Source organism: Arctopsyche grandis, chromosome 6 (assembly GCF_051622035.1).
Source record: "Arctopsyche grandis isolate Sample6627 chromosome 6, ASM5162203v2, whole genome shotgun sequence".
Lineage (NCBI taxonomy): Eukaryota > Metazoa > Arthropoda > Insecta > Trichoptera > Hydropsychidae > Arctopsyche > Arctopsyche grandis.
The window spans coordinates 31,886,185-31,910,340 of record NC_135360.1 but is presented as its reverse complement, the minus strand read 5'-3'; the positions used below and the strand labels follow the sequence as shown (position 1 = coordinate 31,910,340).

Below are 24,156 nucleotides of genomic sequence, written 5' to 3'. Positions count from 1 at the left end.
TGTTTTGGTAAGAATTTTTTTTGTGGATTTGAGGAAAACGTATCGATTGCCAGATTTTCGATCATCGACTGTACATATTGACGTCAACGATGACTAATTAAGATAATTTTTATTAATTATTAGTTGTTTTACCCAGCTTCGCTCAGTATTTGTAATATAAACAGCTTTTACATGGCGAATCTAATAGTAAATATTCACTTGTTTTTTATTAAATTTATTTTAATCGAAAAAAATATAAAATTCAACCAATTGAATTGTCGTCATGGAAATTTTATTTTGTTTTCGAAGTTCCCAAACAAAGATACAAACTTACAAAGTCTCTTTCGAAATTATATATTAGATATAAAAAAATATTTATATTTTTATGATTGTAAATCATTCTTTCCTGCGGTAATTGGACTATTCGTCACATTGGGGTGGTCACAAAGACAATTATTGCCATGAAAATCGCGAATACACAATATTTGGCACTCAAGTTCTCGTTACTATGATAGTTATCGTTAGTATGATGGACTTTTCGGCTGCCAGATGTTCCGTTATAGAGATTTTAGTGATTTTGTGACGAGTAATTTGTGACCAGTAATCACCGAACCCTTTCCTGCACCAACCATCAACCACGTACCACCAAGTGGTACGCGTACCACAGGTTGGGAAACGCTGGCTTACGTATTTGGTATTCAAATTTCATTAATGTAAATATTTCAAAATATGAAACAAGAACTCCAAACTAACAAAAAATAAAAGTCAAATTCTACCGGCCGCTAAACGCACGAGCAATGTCGTATTACTTGACCAAAATGCAATGCGAAACTGAAACGAAGTGTAATTGGCCATCGCGGGTTGAGTGGGGAGTGAATGCGATAGCAGATACATTTTACGTAAGTCTGACGCTAGATCGTTTCGGTTATGGGAAGTGAAACCGTTTTATATTCAGGTGTTCGATAGAGTGTAGCCAAAGTGTATTTTTATCCACCGAAATGCAGCAGTATGGAAGAAGGGCGAGTTGCAGAGCGCGTTGCGAAGGCGACGGGCGCTGTCAGTTTGCGAGATGAAGAGGGCTCCTGCCGGCGGGGAGGGGAAGGGGGGGCTCGATCTGTTCTGACAGCGACAACATCCACACCCACGGCCACTGCCACGGGCTGTGCTGGGATCTGAAGAGTGGAAGTCAGGAAGTGCGGAAGAGCAGGAGAGCGGAAGAGCGGAAGAGACGCTGTCGAGAGGATGTCGGAGCGCAGCGGCAGCTTCGGCAGCGCAGGCGGCTCCGGCGGCTCAGCCACTCCTCAGCCGATAGTCAAGATCGGGCATTACACGCTGGGAGCCACCCTCGGCACGGGCACCTTCGGCAAGGTGAAGATCGGCGAGCACCAGCTCACCAAGCACAAGGTCGCCGTCAAGATCCTCAACCGACAGAAGATCAAGTCGCTCGACGTCGTCGGCAAGATCCGCCGCGAGATCCAAAACCTGAAGCTGTTCAGACACCCGCACATCATCAAGCTGTACCAGGTCATATCCACGCCCACCGACATATTCATGATCATGGAGTACGTGAGCGGCGGCGAGCTCTTCGACTACATCGTCAAGCACGGCAAGCTGCTCGAGCACGAGGCCCGACGCTTCTTCCAACAGATCATATCCGGCGTGGACTACTGCCACCGGCACATGATCGTGCACAGGGATCTCAAGCCCGAGAACCTGCTGCTCGATCACAACATGCACGTCAAGATTGCCGACTTCGGACTCTCCAACATGATGATGGACGGCGAGTTTTTGAGGACCTCTTGCGGATCGCCCAACTATGCCGCTCCCGAGGTATACTTTCAATCAAATAATTGACTTATATACAACGATTATGGTAAGACATATTATGTCTTACTGTAATCGTTGATTCATGATTATTATATAATGCTAGATGTTTAGTCCACAATACAACCACAAATTAGTGCTAAAACATAAAACCTATTTTGAAAATTATGATGAAATTTTAATTAAAACTTCTATTATGAAATTATAAACTCTCCATTATCATCATATATATATATATATATATATATATATATATATAATATCTCGTGCGGATCGAACACAGGGCCGACACATTTCTTTTAATTATTTTTTATTTAAAAACTTAACACCCATGCGATAAATAAATATGGTTGTCCAAAATAAAAATTATTTTATATGATTTTTTAAATACGTACAAAATTTCAATATAATTTTTTTTTATTACAATGCTTTTATATATGTTTCACTTCGCTAATGGTTCAGGTAATATTCTTACATTCTTCCGGTCGGTTTGAAACTTTGCCATTTTGCGCGGTTTGGTCACGGATAGAAATTTAAATCGCTTCCGATAGTTCGATGGTGAAAAATAATCGTAATAAACAGGTTTAAAAATGCAAAAATTTTGGAGACGATGGCGTTTAGTGGTCAGTAGCCTTATATGTTAGACTTTCCGCCACCCACTCGTTTTGTCAAATTTTAACGTACACACTATATCTTATAAAATTTGCATTGGGGCGAAATCACATGGGAAGGAAAGCGGCACATGGTTTTTTTTATTACATACCTCCTTTTAGCTTCACTTACGATTACAATTCAGTAAAAAATTTACCTCTTATCCAACCGTTTTCATACTATGCCATATTGCTCATTTTGGTCATCAATATACATAAGTAAATGTATCCTCCGTCATTACGATGGGGGGAAAAAAATCGTTTTAGACACGTATGAAATTTTAATTTCTGAAAAGTGCCTGACGTTTATCCAATTTTTAGTTTTAAACATAGATGGCGGTAGTAAAATAAATATACAAAATAATAATTTTATATACAAATTATAGAAGAGGTATGTTTTTAAAAAACTTTTTATACAAACGTGTATTATATGGTTTTAAGAATCTATTCTTGAGCGATTTTATTATATTTGAATTAGGGCGAAAACACAGCGATGAATGTTTTTTTGAGATAGTTTTAAAAAATGTGACATGCCTTGCACATATTCATGGCACGGCTAGCACACACCGTCCCAAAATTACCCCCTAGAGTGTTTTCAGTAAAATTTTATCCTTGCTTGATAATGGTGTATCCCATATTTGAAGAAATGTACAACCAAGTGCACGACGTGCCATCCTTCTCTGTGTGATTTCGCCCCTTATAGGCTCTCATTATCTCTCATATATATATATATATATATATATATATATATATATATATATATATATATATATATATATATATATATATATATATATATATATATATATATATATATATATATATATATATATATATATATATATATATATATATATATATATATATATATATATATATATATATATATATTTTTACTTCACTAATAGATGATTATGTTTTAGGTCATATCTGGAAAACTATATGCAGGTCCTGAAGTTGATATCTGGTCTTGCGGAGTCATTCTGTACGCGCTCTTGTGCGGGACGCTGCCGTTCGACGACGAACACGTCCCGACACTGTTTAGGAAAATAAAATCGGGAGTGTTTCCGATACCGGAATACTTGAACAAGAGCGTGGTCGGCATGCTCTGTCAGATGCTGCAGGTCGATCCGATGAAGCGGGCGTCGATCGAAGATATAAAGAAACACGAATGGTTCCAGAAAGACCTGTCCGAGTACCTCTTCCCGTCTCCGATTGAACAGGTGAATAGCAAAATTCGCATGGGTATAGACTGATTTAATTGCATCAATGAATAATGTTGTAGTTCCCGTTACAGGACAGTAGTATAATCGATACTAGTGCCATCCTAGAAGTTTGCGATAAGTTCGGCGTCAAGGAGAATGAAGTGCACTACTCGCTGCTGAGCGGAGATCCTCACGATCAGCTGGCCATAGCGTACCATTTGATCATCGATAATAAGAGGATCGCCGACGAAGCCGCCAAAGCCGAGTTGAAAGACTTCTACGGAGCTGGTGGATATCTCATCTCTATATGTTGTATAGGGTATTGTGTTAAATTTTTTGCTGTACGTTTCTTGTGTGTACTTTGCAGCGAGTCCACCTGCCGTTAGTTACAGTCCGATGGAAGCTGGACAGAAACCTCACCCGGAAAGAATTGCACCGCTTCGGGAGAAAGCGCCTCAAGGTCAACAGGTCACTCAAGGGGAAAAAACTCAAAAAGGCACTCCTGTCAAGAGGTTGTTATCTTTTATTACGTAGCTAATTATAAATGTGTGAAAGCTTTTTGAATGTGCTAAGCGAGCAGTTAGTGGAAGTGTCTAGTGTGTATGAGCAGAGTGTTTGTGTATTATCTAGTGTATATAGGGCACTTGCCCTTTGGACAGATTACACTGTTCGACACGAAAAATGGTTCGGAGACGAGATATGACTTTTATTATAGATCTATGCCCAGTAAACACGAATCTGGTAATAAAAAATGTCGATTTGCTCGAGATTCGGAGATATATGTGTTTTTTAAATCATGCGATTTTTCTATATCTTGGTGTTGTTCGGTCGATGTCTCAAAATCTGTCAATTTCCTGTCCAAAATGAATATTGTAATCTATAGTCGGGTATTTTATATTTCATTTGTAGTACTTTTCAGCTTTCAAATCTCTCTAAGTAGTCGTCCAGTACAAATCAAAAGTCAAAAGTACGTGTTTTCACTTGGGATTTTTTCCCACTGTTAATACTATTTTATATTGAGTATTTTCTATTGAAACATGTTTATTGGGATAGTGTTCTGGCCACACTATTTTTTGTTTTCGTTTAAAAGGGTTAATTGGAAGTGTGTTGAATTTTAAATCGGTAAAATTGCGAGATAAAAGCTCGTAGTAGTATTTACTCGTATTTACACGAATCTGAATTGAATTAATAGGGATAATATATTAAATTGTCTTTATATGAGAATTAAATAAAATTCCACTTAGAAAAATCATATTTCGACTATTCTTGTGGATTAATAACAATATTCATTTTGAACAGGAAGTTGACAGATTTTGAGACATCGGCCGTACAACACCAAGATATAGAAAAATCTCCGAATGTATCTCCGAATCTCGAACCAATCAACATTTTTTATTACCAGATTCGTGTTCACTGGGCGTAGATCTATAAGAAAAGTCATATCTCGTCTCTGAACTAAAAGAAAAGTCGTCATTTGTCGAACAGTGTTATTCTGTACATGATTTTTGCGAACACTGATCATTCCAGACAAATATTTTTAATATTATATTAAAAAAATATACCGTATATATGAGGGATTCGATTGTTCAACCTCCGAGTTTTATTTTATTTCAAAGAACATGTACACTCGCCTTTACAGATCGCTCCTAAGTGACGAGTACACTTAAACAGATACAATACAATCAATCACTCAATATACATAAGCATTTTATACAATGCGAATTCATACAAAGATCCACAGTGACATCTATGGAGAAATTTTTGCAGCATTTTATAATCAAATTGGCGAAATTCAAGACGCTGAATAATTTGAGATTAGCAAGAGAGATAGGAAAGGAAAATGCCAATTTTACAGGAACCGTTTCAATGAAAATCAGAAAAATTGACAAACTCTGATAAGAAACGATCGACCTGTAGTCACAAACCAAAGTCTAGCCAGCAGCGTTACTCTATTGGGACTTTAACCCGTGACCACTCTGCTCGAAAGCATAATATGCTAACCATTTGTCCACGCTGCTGGTTAGCATAGTTAATCAGTTATTAACACGATGGCGGCCGCTGACTCATATTTGTATCATGTTGGGTGCACAACGCTTAGTGGCCGCTGGTACATATGTATGCGACTGCGCGAACTGTTTCAGTCCTCTGATATATTTTTGTATCACGTTTGCGTCAATCGTTTGTGGCCGATGATACAATTTTGTATCACGTTTTCGTTTGATGAAAACGCGATACAAATATATATCAGCGGACAGAAAAATATATTCGCGCAGTCGTGAATCATATATGTATCAGCGGCCAGTAAGCGTTGTGCACCCAACATGATACAAATATGAGTCAGCAGCCGCCATAGTGCTAAGGGAATAATCAGTATCCGCAAAAATCATGTATGGAGAGGTCGCATCCGCGAAAATCTTTCTGCAAAGCTTGGAAACATCCTGTATGAAAAAATCCGAGTACCACCAGCAATATAGTTCAGTGGTTAGCGAGCGTAGAGGGATCATAGGTTCATTCCCTGGCCCGGTGTCGCTGGCCTAGAATGACCTTAGAAGTATGTCACTCCAGGTCGATCGGTTTCTATCAGAGTTTGCCGATTTATCTGATTTCATTGTTGAAACGGTTCCAGCAAATTGACAACCTATCCCTGTATATCGTAAATTCCATTTTCTAGCTTCTCTGACTACTCTGTAAAAATTTGCTATGTATCGAGAGTATATGCTAATAATTTTCAATTTGATTTTAAATATTGCTTCCCTAGTTAATAATAAGCTTATTAGTAGAGACGCGTATTTTGGGCATCTATTTTTGTCAATTTTTGCATTTTAGCGTTTTAGAGCATTAAAAATGTTCAATTTTAGCATCTATTTTTATGAAGAGTTTAATTTTAAACAATAAAAAATTTCGATGAATTTTAATAAAATTTATATACATATATACAATTTAAAGACATTTAAAAAATAATAGAAAAATTCAAAAATGTTTTGGAATTAAAATTTCAATGAAAAAAACATGAATATAAAAATACAAAGACAACAAAATATGAATATAAAAATATAATACCAATTAAAATTTATTAAAACTCAACATGGAGCATATTTCTAGATTATTTTTTGAGATTTATGCAACGATCGGTAACAATTATATTGTATTTAGTAAAATACCTTTCAGCATCCACACTTTTGTCTACTATTTACAGTAGTAGACAAAAGCCGTTGCTTGGTTTCGACATGAAAAACACCGTCTATGGTAAACTGCAAGCTCTGTTTTATCCCCTCAATTTTGTACTGTTTTATTCCCCACATAATAAATGGGCAAAGGGATAGCAAGACCCTTCTAAATTGTCTATTAATTATATAAATTTTATGCAAATTTCACTTTTGTTTGTTATTTTAGCATCTATTCGCATATTTTACGAATTTAGCTTCCATTCCGAATTGTAGCATCAATTAAGCATTAATAGCAAAATGCCCAAAATACGTGTCTCTACTTATTAGTGTCATAATCGAGCGAAAGATTCGCTTCAATGGTTTCTTATTTTGAATAATTTTTACCTTTCAGGGCAAAATGGCACTTAGGTATTAGATCGCAAAGCAAACCCAATGACATAATGCTTGAAGTTTATCGCGCTATGAAGGCTTTGGATTATGAGTGGAAAGTAATCAATCCATACCACGTCAGGTACGTCGAAGTTTTATATGTATTTCCTTGTATCATCATCATCATTTACAGCCATTCGCCATCCACTGCTGGATGAAGGCCTCTCCAACACGCTTCCACTCGTCTCTGTTTTGCGCAACATTCATCCATCTCACTCCACACATTTTCCTAATTTCGTTCACCCATCTTCCTTGCGGTCTTCCTTTTACCCTTTTGCATTCTCTCGGGTACCATTCAAGCACTTCTTTTGTCCACCTTTCGTCCATCCTCCTAGCTACGTGACCCGCCCATTGCCATTTCTCATCCACGTGTTCCGCATTCTGTCTTTCCTCGTTATGCCAAGCATACAGCGTTCCATGCTTCTTTGAGTGCATTGGATTTTATGTAGCATCTTGGCGTTCAGTGTCCAAGTTTCACATCCATACGTCATCACTGGCAAAACGCATTGATCAAAGATCTTTGTCTTCAGGCAGAGTGGCATTTTTGATTTAAAAACAGCATTCATGCGTCCAAATGCACTCCATCCTAATTTCATACGTCTCTTTATCTCTTCATCTTTACTACCACTCATGTCAATTATTTGACCTAAATATAAATAATTATTTACTACTTCTACTGGTTTCTCATCTAATGGGATGCTATCAGGCATGCAATAACTATTGAACATTAGTTTGGTCTTATCTACGTTAATTTTTAATCCTACTTTTCTACTTTCCCTGTCCAGCTGTGTTAGTCTATTAAGTAGGTCAGCTGAATCACGAGCTATTAAAACTATATCGTCTGCGAACCGAAGGTGACTCAAGAAGCGACCGTTGATGCTTACTCCGGCTGTGTCCCAATCCAAGTTCCTGAAAACTCCCTCAAGCGCCGCATTGAATAACTTGTGCGAGATTGTATCTCCTTGTCTTACTCCTTTTCCTATGCTAAATCTATCTGTACCTGAAAAAATTTTAACCGAAGCTGTGGCATTCTTATATATTGCAGCTAACAGCCCCACATAAATGAAATTGCTCTATTTTTTTTGTTTGCATTTCAATTTCAGAGTCAGAGACAAGAATAAATTCACCGATAAATTTGTCAAAATGTCGTTGCAACTGTATCAAGTGGATTACAAGTCGTATTTGCTCGACTTTAAATCGCTGACGGACGAAGAGTCGGAGGTGAGCAACGAGGATATGAGTCCCAGTCCAGCCGTCCCGCCCATCAATGACGTGTCCATTACGGAAACCAACGGACACCACACCATGGAATTCTTTGAAATGTGTGCCGCACTTATTATACAATTAGCGAGATAATTCTTTCTCCGCCCCCCCCCCCTCCTACTCCCCACCAGTGATTTTCTTGGAATTAAATAGTATTGAAAAAATATTAGTTCTACGATAATTTTATTTGAATTTTGTACAATGCTTATATTGCTCACACACGTGTTACGTATTAATCTTTGCATTATTCAAATTTAATAATAAGAGTTCGTTTGATGTTTTTTTTTTTTAATTATTGTTTAATTTAAATGTGTTTTTTTTTTATTCGATTGATGTTTGTGCCTTAAATTTTTACATTGATTCATATGTATGGTTTAGTTATGAAATCGATAATATAATTATAGTGTAATAGGAAGCAATCGTAAAACTTAAAGATTGCATTTTAGTGCGTATGAAATGTGATGTGAATTTATATATATGCCGAGTATTTTTTAGACGATTTTAATAAGCATCCGCCGTAAATTTTAATATTTATAGCACAAATTATATACGCCGCTTCAAATTCTAAATGCAGGAATTTTAAACGCGCTTTATTATATTATATAGTATAATATATTATACGAGCGCGGCGAATTCGATCGAAACATTCCAATTTATATAAAGCCTGCTTGTACTGATCGATAGTGCTCTGATTAGCATTATTTTACATCAAAATAATTATTATATTATTATCAAAGGCCACATTTTTCGCTACGTATATACATATTCAATCGATTTTAAGAATTATACGAACAAAAAAAATGTATAAATAATTAACCAATGAAATGTGAAGCAATTATAAGTATTACAATACGTATGTATATTGACGACGATGTATAGAAGTGTTCAAAATTAATCAATTGTTTGATGATTTTAAGGTATTTGTTATGTTTTTTTAGTTTATGATTGATTTCAAGGTGACGTATATTTATATTGTATTTAATTGAATATGATAATGACGTGTCACTTTAATTATTTGTACATATTTGAAGTGTATGTTACGCGATTAAAAATGATGTTTGAAAAATGATTGATGTTTATCTGTAGGCGCAAACCTTGTAATACATTGTGTTCCTCGAGATAAAAACAAGATTAGAAAAACAGAAACGATCACGTTTATGTACAATTATAACACATATACAAATATATATAAATACAACTGATGAATCATTCGTACAGTGGCGGCCAAAATAAAGCGACTTCTTGATGGGCCGACTCCGGCAACCAACTCTTATACTCTTCCAACAGATCTGCGGGAAAAAATACACATTAGAAAAATAAGTTGATGGTAAGTAAGTGATTTACATAAAGCAGGAAACATATGTACAACTAGGATCTTTCTTCCACTCGTCTAACAGTTGGCTTTTGCTGCAGACTTGTCTGAATACGAGCCCTCTGTACAGCGTCTCCGTCCTCGGCTGCAGCTTGGCCCAGCTCTTGATCATGGTGGTTGCCGGCGACAGTAAAGATTTAGTATAGTTCTTCAACTTCGCAATGACTTTTCCGTCCAAGAAGTACACGGCGAACCATCGATACACATCAGGATTCTTCGGAAAGTCGATTTCGACGATCGGCAGCAGCCAACCGCATCTTCCGAACGTTGCATTCACATGACACATCATCTTATCCTTGTTCTGATCATACCTCGGAGACGGATCAGCCAATGGATCTCCTATTGAAATACAACAATTTGTATTACCAAAATATACTTACTCTGAATATATACAATATAAAAAAATTTTGTATACCTAAATTACACAATTTAGGCACGTAAAGTGGAAGCCATTCCGGTTCTATCGCTGTAATTCCTCTCATAATCATTTTAACATCTTCACCTTCTCCGGCTTCATATATTTCTTGGTATACAACCCATTCCGGCAGTTGCTTTCTTAGTGCAGAAGCGGAATGGATGAAAATAGGCTCCTCCATTTCAGCACATCGGTATGCATATTTGTATTTTATTTTGTCTTGATCTGATATAATGTTTAAATTAAAATTAATATATACATACATATGTTACAGTCGAAGTGTATTTTCAGTTGAAATATATTCCAACTGGCGTTTTAGGTCATTCATATTCGAATACAATTCAACTAGTGAATCTCTACAACCACAAATACACTTTCAACAATGTGCGTCAGTTGTAATATAACAGTTGAGTTTTAACAGCTCTGATGTTTTTACGAATGCTTTAGAATTCAATAATGCATTAATATTTGCTAGGTATAACGAGTACCGTATTACGGTAACTCTAAGAATGTGTTCTAAACAAGAATGAGTGACGTATTCACGAAAACCTAACCTTTCCATCTCACCTGGTATCAACTTTCAGGTGTAGTATATTTTGACCAGTTGGAAAGTAATTCGCCATATGATTCAACTTATGTGAGTTAGACAGAATATATTCCAACTAGTCAAAATATATTAAAACCGAAAATACATATCAACTATAAAAGTAATTGGTATCAGGTTAGATGGAATATATGTATTCCGACTAGTCAAAATATATTACAAATGGAAGATACACTTCAACTGTAACCGATACATACTATGATCATTTTTACTACAAACATACTTTGTTTAAATTCATCCATGGAAATCTTCTTGGCGACACAATCGCCCAATCCGGTGAGTAGTATTTGTCGAAGAAGTTTAGCGAGTGGTCCCGGAGGCTTAGCTGGTGCTGGCAGCACCGATCCTCCCGATAATTGCCCTCGTAGCAGACGAATCTCTCGAAGCGCTCGCCATCGAACTCCTTGCGAAACGCACCAAGTCTCCATATCTTGGCCGGAGAGTGCAGCGTGTTCTAAAACCAAACACACGTGAAATGGAACTGTCGACGTATAATAATTTAATATAAATATCAGTACACTTTACCGGCAGCTCCTACGATGTTCAGTAGAGCGCCGGGATCGCCTAATAGCAGATCTTCACCGACAGCCATCCATTTCTTTTTCTTTGAAGTCAAAACCTTAACAGTAATAATAAACTTAGCATAATCTTCCATATCTAGATCGATCGTTATATATGTACTGTACTCACTTCTTGTACGCTAAGAGCTGCTACTATGCATATCATATATTCAAATAGATTATGCTGATGACTTAACGCCAACATTTTGCCGTAGCGTGGTAAGACAGGATAGTCTGCTATTGCTCGACCCAATGGTGTGACTTTTAAAAGCTGTAAATTAATTCAAAAGTCATTCAAGTTACATTTGTGCATATATTCAGTAAAACTGGTGGCCATCATGATAGGGAGATAAAACCAGACCTGTGTTAAGATGAAAACATGCTAAATCATTAACAGTTTAAACGATGCCTATAATTTAACCAACAATCTGCTGGAAGTTTGATTCTAATTTAACATGATTTTTATAAACCAAGTAATGGTAAGAACACACTCAAAAGTGCGGCACGGGACGCATAGGTGATCTCCAGCTGTGAGAGGTGTATCTTCACGATTATTTCGATAAGTTTTTCCTACATTTTTTTAAATATATAGGAATCACTATGGATACATGGATAAAATATCACCGAAAATACTCCAGTGGTGAGGTTTGCGAAGGAACGCGACGGTACAGATTTGGCCTACCAGCGTTTTTTTTTTGCGAGTGCAAAACTATTTAACAAAAAATGTGCCACGTATCTTTCTGTTCGTCTTTACTTAAGGCAAACCTACTCTATTAGTTGTTGGTTTACAAAATAGTATAAATACAACAATCTCCACGATGGACTTTAATAGGAAATTTGAAACAACCTTAGTAACAAAAGGTTAATGTATTTTACAATTTAAGTAGGTTTTTATACTATTGTAGGAATACATTGTATCAGCTGCACACTCAGACGAGTGACCTCTAGACACACACAGCCCTGCACTTGCAGGAAAACAAGCTTCACACGACTGCCAGACAACAACTTCTAGACACGCGTTAAGAGATCTAGAACGCGCGAAAGTATAAGAATAATATCACGCAGCTGCCCAGCGAACGACCCCTAGGCACTCACCCCATCGCGCGACCTCCGAACAATGACAGCATACAGCCATCTATCGAACTAAATAATGTATATAAATCAGCGCACTAGCCCCGGACGCCAGTGAGCTTCTGGAGTTCAGCCGGCCCCCTCCTCCGAAGTCGAGCTACTAGCTCCATAAAACTATACCGTATACTAAACAATAAACTTCCAGACCCAAACGAGTTTCCATAAGCCAGGACACTGGTCAACACACCTTCCTGCCTAAACTATCATGATGGCTTCACCTTATTCGTAAATTTAGAATAATGTAATCATTTAGAATTTAAACGATTCCTCTTGAAATGATATTATGCAATAGTACACGTACCTCAATTCGTGTATTATTTTTCTTATTATTTGGATTGGATACTTTTTCTAATGCTCCTAATATTTCCAACCTGGCTTCAGCCATTTTCAATTGAATGATATCCGGAGCCGACGGAAACGGAAAATTCACAACCTGAAATGTAAAACTGTATAGATTCGATCTTATATTCCGGGTTATTTAATTGAAATGACGAATACACACCTTATCGATGCCCATACACTTCATTTGCAGTATGAGATCGTCGACGGGTCTCGTTCTGATCTCCGGCTCCTTGTCTTTGGGCATGTCGTGTTGAAACACGGCACTCGAGTACAGTCTGTAACAGTGACCCGGAGCGATACGACCGGCTCGACCGGCCCTTTGTTGGGCACTCGCTTGAGACACCCACACTATTCGCATCGCACTAGCCCCGGTCACCCTTTCGTATACTCTTACTTTTTGTTTTCCGGAGTCGACAACGTATTTGACATTGGGAATAGTCAGTGAGGTTTCCGCCACGTTCGTCGCAACTACACACAATCTACAATCTTCTGGTGGGGTTTCGAAGACTTTGGCTTGCTCAGCCGGAGGCAGCATTGAATACAACGGAAGCACCCATAGAGGTCCAATATTGCCACTAGAAGATATTCCTGATGCTAGTGCCTCCCATTCTAGAAAGTAATTGGTTGTTTAGAATTTCAAATGCGATTTACATACATACAATATGGAAGAGTGAAGGCTAGCAAATAGAAAAACTAATATTTGTATCTACTTGACTAAGAAATGTGAGATTCACAGTTCTATTATCAAAAAAAGGACAGGTGCTGACCTAAAAAAATTTATTTTAGATCTTGATATGTCAGATTTAATCCAAGAAGGGAAAATGAGATATTTATTTATTTATTTTATTTTATTTATTTTATTTTACGGTCAAGAAAAAATTGACCATTTTACATGTTGGAAATAGAGAAAGAAAAAGAAAAAAAAAATTAAATGAAATATAAAAGAAAAATACACATACATTCATATACTACAAAATAAATTACATTATATTAAAAAAATGTTTAAATAAAATAGATTTCATGTTATATTTACTAACAATGAATAAATCGACCATGGACAATTCGTTTCCAACTCTGTGCAGTCTCAACATAGCTGAGTTCAATGAGTAATTAGTGGTAAACCTGGGCATATCAAAAAGATGGTTACATCTAATTGATCTACCCGGCACATGGAAGCACACTAAACTCACCAAGTCAGAGCATTTAATAGTGCCATTAAGAAGACCACACAGAACTGAAATATCGTTAATTTTCCTTCTGTCATATAATTTTAGCAAATTAAGTTTCCTATAAATAATAACGTTACTGACATAATGATTATGACTTTTAAAAAATTTAAATTTGATGAATCTAATGAACTTTATTTGCACTGACTCTATTATGTTAATTTGTTTCATTAGATAAGGAGACCAAATGGTAGAATTGTACTCTAATTGGTTTCTAACCAGAGTGGTGTATAAAATTTTAATCGTATTTACATTTTTGAAGTGAGTACTATTTCTTATTAAGAAACCAAGTGTTTTGGTGGCATTTTTTGTGATAAAATTTATATGAGAATTAAAAGTTAATTTGTCGTCAAAAATAACTCCTAGATCTTTAATTAGCGATGATGATGGTAATGATTCATTATTTATATGATAATTATAAATAATTTTGTTATTTGACCTACTGAACCTGACAACAGAACACTTCTTAATGTTTAAATATAATTTATTAAAATAACACCAATCGTTTAATGAGTTTATATTAGTTTGTAAAGTAGCACAATCGTTAGTGTCTTTTATACATTTAAATATTTTTAAATCGTCTGCAAATAAGAGCACTTTAACATCATTAAATATATTTATAATATCATTTATAAAAATATTGAATAGGACTGGTCCCATGTGAGATCCTTGGGGAACGCCACTAGTTGGATTAAAGGAGTAAGATTTAGAATGGCCGATTTTAACTAATAATGATCTATTGGACAAATAGCTCCGAAACCAGTTTAGTAATACACCGCTGATTCCGATACTGTTTAGTTTATATAATAAGATCTCAATATCAACTTTGTCAAATGCTTTACTGAAATCAGTGTAAATTGAGTCAACTTGCAATTTAACAGATAAGGCACTAGAAATAAAATTTTCATATAATAATAAATTGGATAAGGTAGATCTACCAGAAGTAAAACCATGTTGTTGTGGAATAATAATGTTATTAATGAAAGGAATAAATTCGTCTAATACTAAACTTTCAAAAAGTTTTGGAATAGTTGATAGTTGACAGATGGCTCTATAGTTCATTACATTATGTTTATCCCCATTTTTATGGAGAGGCATTAAATAGCCAGACTTCCAAGAATTGGGAAATATACCAGTGGAAATAGATTGATTAAAGAGATTAAAAAGAGGATAATTTAATACATTGGCACAATTCTTGATAAAAATTGGGGGTATGTTGTCAGGACCCGCAGATTTAGATATATCTAAGGCATTTATTTTGTTAATCAATTTTTGAATAGATATATTTATAGAATGTAAAGGTGAAATCAGGACATTATTATTTACAATGCTATAATTAGAATTATTGTTGTTGTTTTTGACATAGATCGATTTGAAAAAATCAGCAAAAAGATTGACTGAATCATTAGTATTGTCAACAAATTTACCGTTAAGTTGAATGTTTTCTGGTATATATGTTTTATTGTTGTTTATTTCTTTAGTAAATGACCAAAAATATTTGGAATTTGAATCAATGAATGATTCTGTTTTTTTAATATAAAGTTTAAAACATTTGGATATATGTAGTTTACACAAAGCTCTTAGTTTTTTGAATTCAATATATATGTGTGTAGAGTTATAAATTTTGAATAATTTGTGCACACTTTTTTTTTTATGTATTAGGTTTTTTAATTCGGGACTAAACCATTTTGGAAAAAAATGCAACTTATTTTTATATTGAGGAACATGGTTGTATATACAAGAGATTAATAATTCATTCAGCATAATGACTTTTGATTCAAAGTTAATGTTATCGTTTAAGAACGACCAATTAGTGACATTTAATTGGTTCATGATTTCGTTATAATCGGCTCTGTGAAAATCAAAAATATTTTGCTGAATTAAAGGTAGATTAGTAGATTTATTTAAAGTAATAATAATATCTAGGGGTGGATGATGGCCATCCACTGGAGATAGAACATCATGAGATTTCATAACGTTAGTGTTTTTGTAATTGGAAAAAACTAAATCTAAGACACGATCATTCAAGTTGGAAATAGTATTAAATTGTTTAAGACCTAAATTTAAAGATAAATTTATAATTTCTTGATGAATTGGAGAATTTTCATTCATTTCAAGGTTTTGCCAGTCCAAATTTGGTAGATTAAAATCACCAGTTATTAAGAATTTTGAATCAGGATATTTTAATCTGATTGTTTCAATATTATTTATAAAATTATTATATACACTAATGTTAGAAGATGGAGGGATGTAAACACAACCGAATATGCACTTTACATTGAAAATTTTGGTTGATATAAATATTTGTTCGATGGAATTGTTTGTGTTGATGATGACAGATGATGCATGAACTTTTTTAATAAGAATTGCCACGCCACCGCCTCGAGTCTTCGTACTGGTGTTTATGTTTCTATCATATCTATACATATTGTATGTATGAAAGTTTAGTTCGGAGTCATTTATAAGGTTGTTTAGCCACGTTTCTGTTAATAATATGATGTCATATGCGGAAGCAGCTATAGCATTTTTAAGGAATTGTATTTTAGATATAATGCTTCTGACATTTTGGTAATATATTGTTAGTTTTTTGTACTATTTTTATTTATTATTTTAGGCACTCCGTTAAAATATTTTATTATTAAGTCACTTTCACCTTTGTCTTTTCTGGTATTCATTTCGTTCCACAAATTGTTTATATGTAGTCTTTGCATGTACGTTAGGTCATTTTTTATTTTAATTCCTAGTTTGGGTCCTTTTCTAAGTAATGATATTGCTGTTTGCTGTACATCGAGTTTAACTTTTAGGGGCCTTGGCTTCGTACCTTGTTTTAATCCGATTCTATGAGCGGTGAATTTGTGGTTAGGTAGCTCTGCTTTTGACAATAAATTTGCGATTACATTATTGTCGTCATTATTACCTGTTTCAGTAATGTCAAATATGATGACATTGTTTTTTCTATTTTTTCTTTCTTCCATTTCACTAACAAGTTCCAATGTCGATTCAATCGTGGTGGGTGTATCTTTAGACATATACATTTTGGTAGCTGACAGCTCTCCTTCCAGCATTGCAATATTACAGGACATTTCGCCTACAGTTTGCGAGATATCAGAGGTGAAAGTCATCAATTTGGCCATTTGGTCCTTGCTAAATCTATTGACAGGGTCCATGAGGACTTGGACCATACTCTCTAATATTTTGGAGACGCTTTGCACGTACTTGGCCATTTTATATTTTATTTAGTAACAATGAAGAAGTAACAAAAACACACTTTGGCGACACGACCGAACGCGACAACGAACACAATATTACATATTATCTCAAGTGTAATCAACTATGTATACAGTAAAGGGAGTCCCTATATTTGGGTATTTATATTGAAAGATCTCAATTAAACTTGCATATTCCAAGAATTCCAGAAAAAAAGTAGTCACATGAACTAAGAAGAGGTTAGTAAAAAGAGTTTGGGTGAGTAATAGACTGATAGGATGACCTAGAAAGGAGTGATTACAGTTGAGCCATAGCACGAAAGCAACAGGACATGTTTGTACAAAGGATCCTAATAACGATGAGTCTGTAGAAATGCAATACAGCTTTTATGATTCCGAATCAAGACCGGTGATCTCATATATTTTCCCATAAAACGCAAGGCGCACGATTGCATCAACGAGTTCCTGTACGAGAATGCAGAGCCAACCTCGCCTGAAATTATCTTCGCTCACACAAGGGCAAAGACACAATTCGACTCATTGCATATTAACGATTGCGAGCCCGTAGGATCCACAGAAGCATGATTTCATGACTTGAACGCACATCGAGCAACCTTGAGGCATAGCTACCTACATGCCTGTAAGAACCAAAGAAGCATGATCTCATCATTCGACAACACATCAAGCTACACAAAGGATAGCCTCGAGTCCGTAGGAACTCCCAAAAGCATGATGACATCAATAAAACCAATAAATAAACCGGCATTGCAGACTAAGACGAGAGTTCAGCCAGCCCTTCTACCGAAGTCGGCAACTAGCCCTCTTCACTGTGAGTACTCTGTACTTGCAAAAGCTTGTATACTGAATAAAAATAAATAGCCCTCAATTGAATTTTTTGACCGGCCAAAACATAGCCTTCCATCCTTTACCCAGTTGTGGATATCGGTAAAGTTGTAGGATATGGCACTTACCATCTTCGTCTGCGCTGTCTTCTAAACCATCGGCGTCTTCGTATTCGTCTTCTAATAAGTTGTCTTTTGCTTCCTCGTCAGGTAAATCGTAGTCGTCCAAATCAAATTTAGGTAGGACAATACCTGTAGTTTTCTTTTTATTTTTCATGACTTTTTTCATATTTTTCAACTCATACATCATTTCTATCTCATCTTCTTCTTTTTTGCATTCGTTGTCTGAAGATGAGTTTTCAGCATCGGACAATATTACACAATCTTCTGACACATCATCAGAAATTGACTTCACTTCACCATTTTGTTTGGTGACAGGTTGAGTTTTTCGTTTTTTATTAGATTTTTTACTGTCCTCTTCCGTGATGCTTTCAGTTTTATTTTTTTTCTTATAAGGAAACGCCATTTTTAATTTTTTTACTAAAGTTTTCACCTAATTTTCACAAAAAAAAAAGAAAATATAATCAAATAAAATTAATAAATGAATATAATAAAAGCCCATCAAATATACATACCTCTTGTTGACCAGTCACGAAAATTAGAATACCTCCTTCAGGCAATTTGGTATGAATTTTGATAGTCTTCGAAAAGGCGGCCTTTAAATAGTCTTCTTCGGTTCTTTTATTAAAATGTATCGTGACGGGAAATTGTCTAGCTTCAATCTATGTACATACGAATAAGACTATTACTACATATCAGTTTTAATCAAAACGATTTACTACACCCAACTTACTTTCACTACAGGAGGTGGAGATTTAAACAATCTAGTGTTTTCTGTAAAATCTTCTATTCTCAAAGTAGCCGACATGACAATGAGCCGCAGAGGATCGCCTCTTTTACATCTTAACGGCACAATTCGAGAGAGAAGACCAATCAAAATGTCTGTGAAGACACTTCTCTCGTGAGCCTCATCAACAATTATCACAGAATACTTTGACAGAACAAAATCCGATTCAATTTCTTTTAATAAGACACCTAAAAATAATACAAACGTATAAACAATGCTATAAAACAAAGTGGATACAGCAATAGTATTAGGCCCTTTACTATTTACTAAAGTCATTAATAACCTCCCTAAAGTACTACGCAATGCTTCATATCTCTTGTTTGCAGACGACGTTAAATTATTCTTTGCTGTTAAGGATGAGAGGCAAGCCTCTCTCCTTCAAGCGGATATTAACGCTGTTTTAGAGTTCAGTTCCAGTTTAGGGCTTAAAATGAATATTATTAAATGTGCCATTATGAGTTATGGACGTGCGAATTCGCTCTATTGTCACGGATATTCCATTGGATCCGTGTTGTTGAAGCGTGTGGAATCTATGGTCGACTTGGGTATCACTTTTGATCCTCAATTCACCTTTCACAACCACATCAAGACAGTCGCTGACGTTTCCTTTCGTCGACTTGGATTCGTCTTGAGATATGCTAGGTTATTATCTAACCCCTTGTCTTCTCGCTTGCTTTTCAACTCGCTTGTTAGAAGTAAGCTAGAGTATAATGCGATTGTGTGGAATCCGCATGAAGCAAACTACTCTCTTATTATCGAAAAAGTTCAAAAAGCATTTCTTCGTTTTCTTTATAAGAAAGAGTATGGGTACTACCCATATCTCTATCCTACTCCTTTCCTTTTGGGTATGCTTGGGTATAATTCCCTTGAACTTCGGAGAAACTTTTCGTCAATTCGTTTCGTACTCCAGCTACTGCGTGGTAATACGTCATGCCCGTTGTTGCTGGAACAGTTGGGACTTTATGTACCTAATAATTATGTGCGTGGTAGATATCATCATTTGATGGTTGTACCTCCTGCTCGCACAGTTCTTTTTCGAATGGCTCCTATACCAAGAGCTATTCGACTTCTCAATGAAATCGTTGCTGCCGTCCCCGAATGCGATATTTTCCAACTTGGTGAGCGTAGATTATCAGATATTATTTTAACATATTTATCTGGTAACCTGCGCTCATCATTACTTTCTTAATTTGAATGTGATGTATGAGTGGAATCTTAATCTACTCTCTTCCATTTGGGCCTCGCAGGGATGTTTTGTATTTGAAGCTTGTTCTTATTTATCGGAACAGGCTGCATGTGCAAGACATTCCCTTATTTGTATTTTTTCTTATTTTAAATTTTAATTACTACAAAGTTTTTTATGATTGTGTTAAATGCTGTATTATTATTTTTTAATTTTTTGCTTTTGCTTTTTGTTGTATCTATTAATTTTTTATTTTATTTTTGTTTTCTCCCTCTCTTATATTATCTTATTTTATTATGTAGGCCATTGTGGCGCATTAGGTTCTTCCTGTAATGCCATAATGGTCAAAAAACGTTAAATAAATAAATAAATAAAATAAATAATTTACCATCAGTCATGAATTTTATTTTAGTATCCTCTGTAACGTTTCCTTCATATCGCATCAAATACGAAACTTCTTTCGTTGTCAACGACATTTCTACACCGACGCGTTTAGACATGGCTACGGCAGCGACTCTTCTCGGCTCCGTCACGCCGATCATCTTATTATTGCGAGTGTAGCCAGCCTCGTACAAAAATTGGGGTACTTGTGTAGTTTTTCCGCTACCTATAAAGATAAAGGACATGTTTTCAAATGCAATTTTAACGACTCGTACAAAAATCAAGTTGAAAATACCTGTCTCTCCGGCAATAAGAACTATTGCATTATCGTTAATACATTCCACAACTGTCTGTTCTTCGGCAAGTATGGGCAATTTAAGCCTCGTCACTTGTATTTTAGGATCTCGGATTACTTCCACGAATATCGTTTCTCTCGATGGCAGTTTAATTTGCATATCTTCAATAGGTGCTTTAGTCTGGGATTTTTGTACCTTTTTATTTTTTTTACGTTTTTTTTTTGATTTACTATTATTTATTGTATCCTTCAAATTTGATGGTTCACCGTCCAATATTTCTACTGTATTATCACCATTGTTCAACGTCACTTCCTCGACTGGTTCATTGACATCGTCAGAAGTATCCAACTTGAGTTCTATTTCAATACTATCGTTATCAACATCATCATCTAAAACTAAATCTTCGGAATCGCTCGACGATGAATGAAGATCTACGATATTAAGATCTTTTTTCGACTTCTTTTTATTACCAGGCTCTAACGATAAAAGGTATTTCCTCTTTTTGGCACCTAAACATCAAATTTATATATAACTTAAATGATTTTAATTAATTCAAATAAAAATACTACACTATTAATCATATGTACCAGAAAGGGTTTTTAATTTTACAACTTCGCCAGTTGCTTTCGATTCAGTTAGAGGTTCAATGTAACCTATATCTATTTGCTGTAAATTCTTCTTCAAACCTTTCGATTGTATGTCGGATATTGAAACCATTTGACTGAGTTCTTCGGGAGTGGCTTGAACCTTAGCCAAAGCCTCTAATAAAGATGCTCTCTGAAAATATTACGATGATTAAATGAGATATCAGATGCTTGAATAACTATGTACGACAAAATAGTTCATACGTTTTCTTTTTTCTTCTTTTTGTCAACAATCTTCTCAAATTTCTTTCGCTGCTGTTTTGATAAAATTCGTACGTGTTTGTCATTTTGCTTTTTAATTTTTGTAATTCTTTTGGAAGACGGTAGTACGAGAGCATTGCTGGCATCATCACCCCCATATTCTTTTGATGGTAAATCTACTAAAATCTAAATATATTGATAATTTCTCGTTAATAAAAATTCAACATCTTTGAAGGGCTATGTTCTACGATAGAATGTAACTATTTTTTTAAATAATAAGTAAGACTTACCTTTTGGGTCTCCCTATTGTCTATTTTAGTCTCAACAACTTGACGCGCTTTCCAATTAAATCCTTTTTTACCCATCTTGAATGTTACTATGGTGATTTTTTTTTTAAATTGATTGTATATAATCAAACATTAGTGATCTGTATAAAAAAATTAAAAAATCCGATAAAATTGAGTGTTTGATATTTTAATTTCACTAATTTATTGAAAAATAACCTTTATTCGGTACGAAATCAGTTCAGAAATGTCACACCAGACATACATTTGTAGGTTATAGCATGTTGACATGCTGATCATCAGTGCTGCCAGTGTAAATATTGATAACAGAAAATTGTCTCAATTAAAAAATAAAAATACTTTCCTAAGTTATTGACGTACGATGATATTTTTTCCTATCTATTAGTATAAGATGAAAAGCTTCCAAAAATTTCGTTTTAATTTATTTGGTCAATTTTCTCAGAATTCAAAAGTATTAAGGTCTGTTCATACCTAGTCGGCACGTACCGACTTCAGCAGGTATCCGGCCGTACGAAAAGTATTATTTGCTACATTTTGTATGGGTATGTTCATTTCAACCGTCACGTTTACGCCACGGCAGGCTTACAGCAATACCCGACATTCCCTGTTCATACCTTACGCGTACCACTTGGTGGTACGCGGTTGATGGTTGGTGGTACGCGAAAAAAAATCAGCAATGGCGGACATGCAGGAATGAATGATTTACAATCATAAAAATAGAAATATTTTTTATATCTAATATATAATTTCGAAAGAGACTTTTAAGTTTGTATCTTTGTTTGGGAACTTCGAAAACAAAATAAAATTTTCATGACGACAATTCAATTGGTTGAATATTATATTTTTTTCGATTCAAATCAATTTTATAAAACACAAATGAATATTTACTATTAGATTCGCTATGTTTAAGTTGTTTATATTACACATACTGAGCGAAGCCGGGTAAAACAACTAGTAATTAATAAAACATTATCTTAATTAGTTATGGGGGATGAACGAATGAGACGACTGGCATGTTAATGCACGTGTTTTATTTATGGCAGCTGAAGGCAGAGTGAGTAGCCGCTCTCCGAACCCAGCCGAGTTGGTCCCCACTCGCAGGAAGGTAACCAAACTCGACCATGTCGTATAGCGAGCCACCACATAGTCATCGTCAATATGTACAGTCGATGATCGAAAATCTGGCAATCGATACGTTTTCCTCAGATCCGGCATGGATTTTGAAGTGCATTTTTAAATTTACCGCGTTCACGCTTCAATAAATAAATAACTTGAATTTGACACTTGAAAACAGTTCTATAATAATCTTTAATTTTGCAGATAAAATTGAAAGTACATATGATTAGAAAATTAGAATTAGACAAGATAGTAGATAAATATATTAAACTTTGAGCATATTATAATTGTGACTCCGCAAATAACTTTTTTTCCACAAAATTTCTTACCAAAACAGATCTACATATTACGTGTATCCTGTCTTCTCATTCCTTTCCATGCAAATACTATATATAATAATTATACTTGCAAAAACAAATTTCATGAAAAACAATAATTTTTATATGGTGGTACAATTTAGCGTTATGTACTACCAAGTGGTACGTGAGTCAAAAAAGGTTGGGAAACGCTGCCTTACAGCAACATCCGTCAACGTATCGTATCCGTTTTTTTGGCCATCGTGGAAATATACACGCAAAATTACGTGCCATGAGTCTGCCGCTTTGCTGTTTTGGACCAATTATCGATAGTGACAGTTGAAAGCTGTCCAATCTTTCGACATGGTTTTGGCGCAAACATTTAAATTTTTTAAAATTTTTTTACGGAAATATTTAAAAATTTTTTGTCCATCATCCACAAGCTCCTTATACAGTGTCCAAAACTCCCCTTCGGTTTTTCTATTTTTTAACATGGGATGCACATCAAAACGCCTCCGTGCTTTTTCATTGCCTTCTTGAGCTTCTTCTTCCAACAACAACGCGATTATACATAATTTTTCGTTCGATAAACGCCGAAACATTTTTGCTGAC

General features: G+C 35.2%; 2 protein-coding genes across 3 annotated transcripts; one reads left to right on the top strand and one right to left on the bottom strand.

Annotated features, from left to right (window-relative positions):
- Positions 1-1,000: 1,000 nt before the first annotated feature.
- Positions 1,001-9,578, top strand: AMPKalpha (AMP-activated protein kinase alpha subunit). Of its 2 annotated transcripts, none has more exons than XM_077433902.1 (6): positions 1,001-1,809; positions 3,377-3,676; positions 3,751-3,946; positions 4,026-4,170; positions 7,217-7,336; positions 8,358-9,578. In XM_077433902.1, the coding sequence occupies exons 1-6, from the start codon at positions 1,222-1,224 to the stop codon at positions 8,608-8,610; spliced, it is 1,602 nt and encodes a 533-aa protein (XP_077290028.1). In that variant the 5' UTR covers positions 1,001-1,221; the 3' UTR covers positions 8,611-9,578. The 2 variants fall into 2 exon arrangements, with proteins under 2 accessions (XP_077290028.1, XP_077290027.1); XM_077433901.1 differs by having other exon boundaries at positions 3,739-3,946.
- Positions 9,381-22,452, bottom strand: kz (putative ATP-dependent RNA helicase kurz). The gene is made up of 17 exons (XM_077433900.1): positions 22,331-22,452; positions 22,118-22,254; positions 21,831-22,013; positions 21,570-21,759; positions 20,982-21,491; positions 20,694-20,912; positions 19,069-19,310; positions 18,851-18,997; positions 18,345-18,768; positions 13,102-13,550; positions 12,901-13,032; positions 11,599-11,739; positions 11,434-11,527; positions 11,132-11,362; positions 10,305-10,529; positions 9,884-10,228; positions 9,381-9,806 (listed from the first exon to the last, which is right to left on the bottom strand). Exons 2-17 carry the CDS (start codon positions 22,190-22,192, stop codon positions 9,724-9,726), a joined length of 3,690 nt encoding a protein of 1,229 aa, XP_077290026.1. The 5' UTR covers positions 22,193-22,254; positions 22,331-22,452; the 3' UTR covers positions 9,381-9,723.
- Between the last annotated feature and the right edge of the window lie 1,704 nt (positions 22,453-24,156).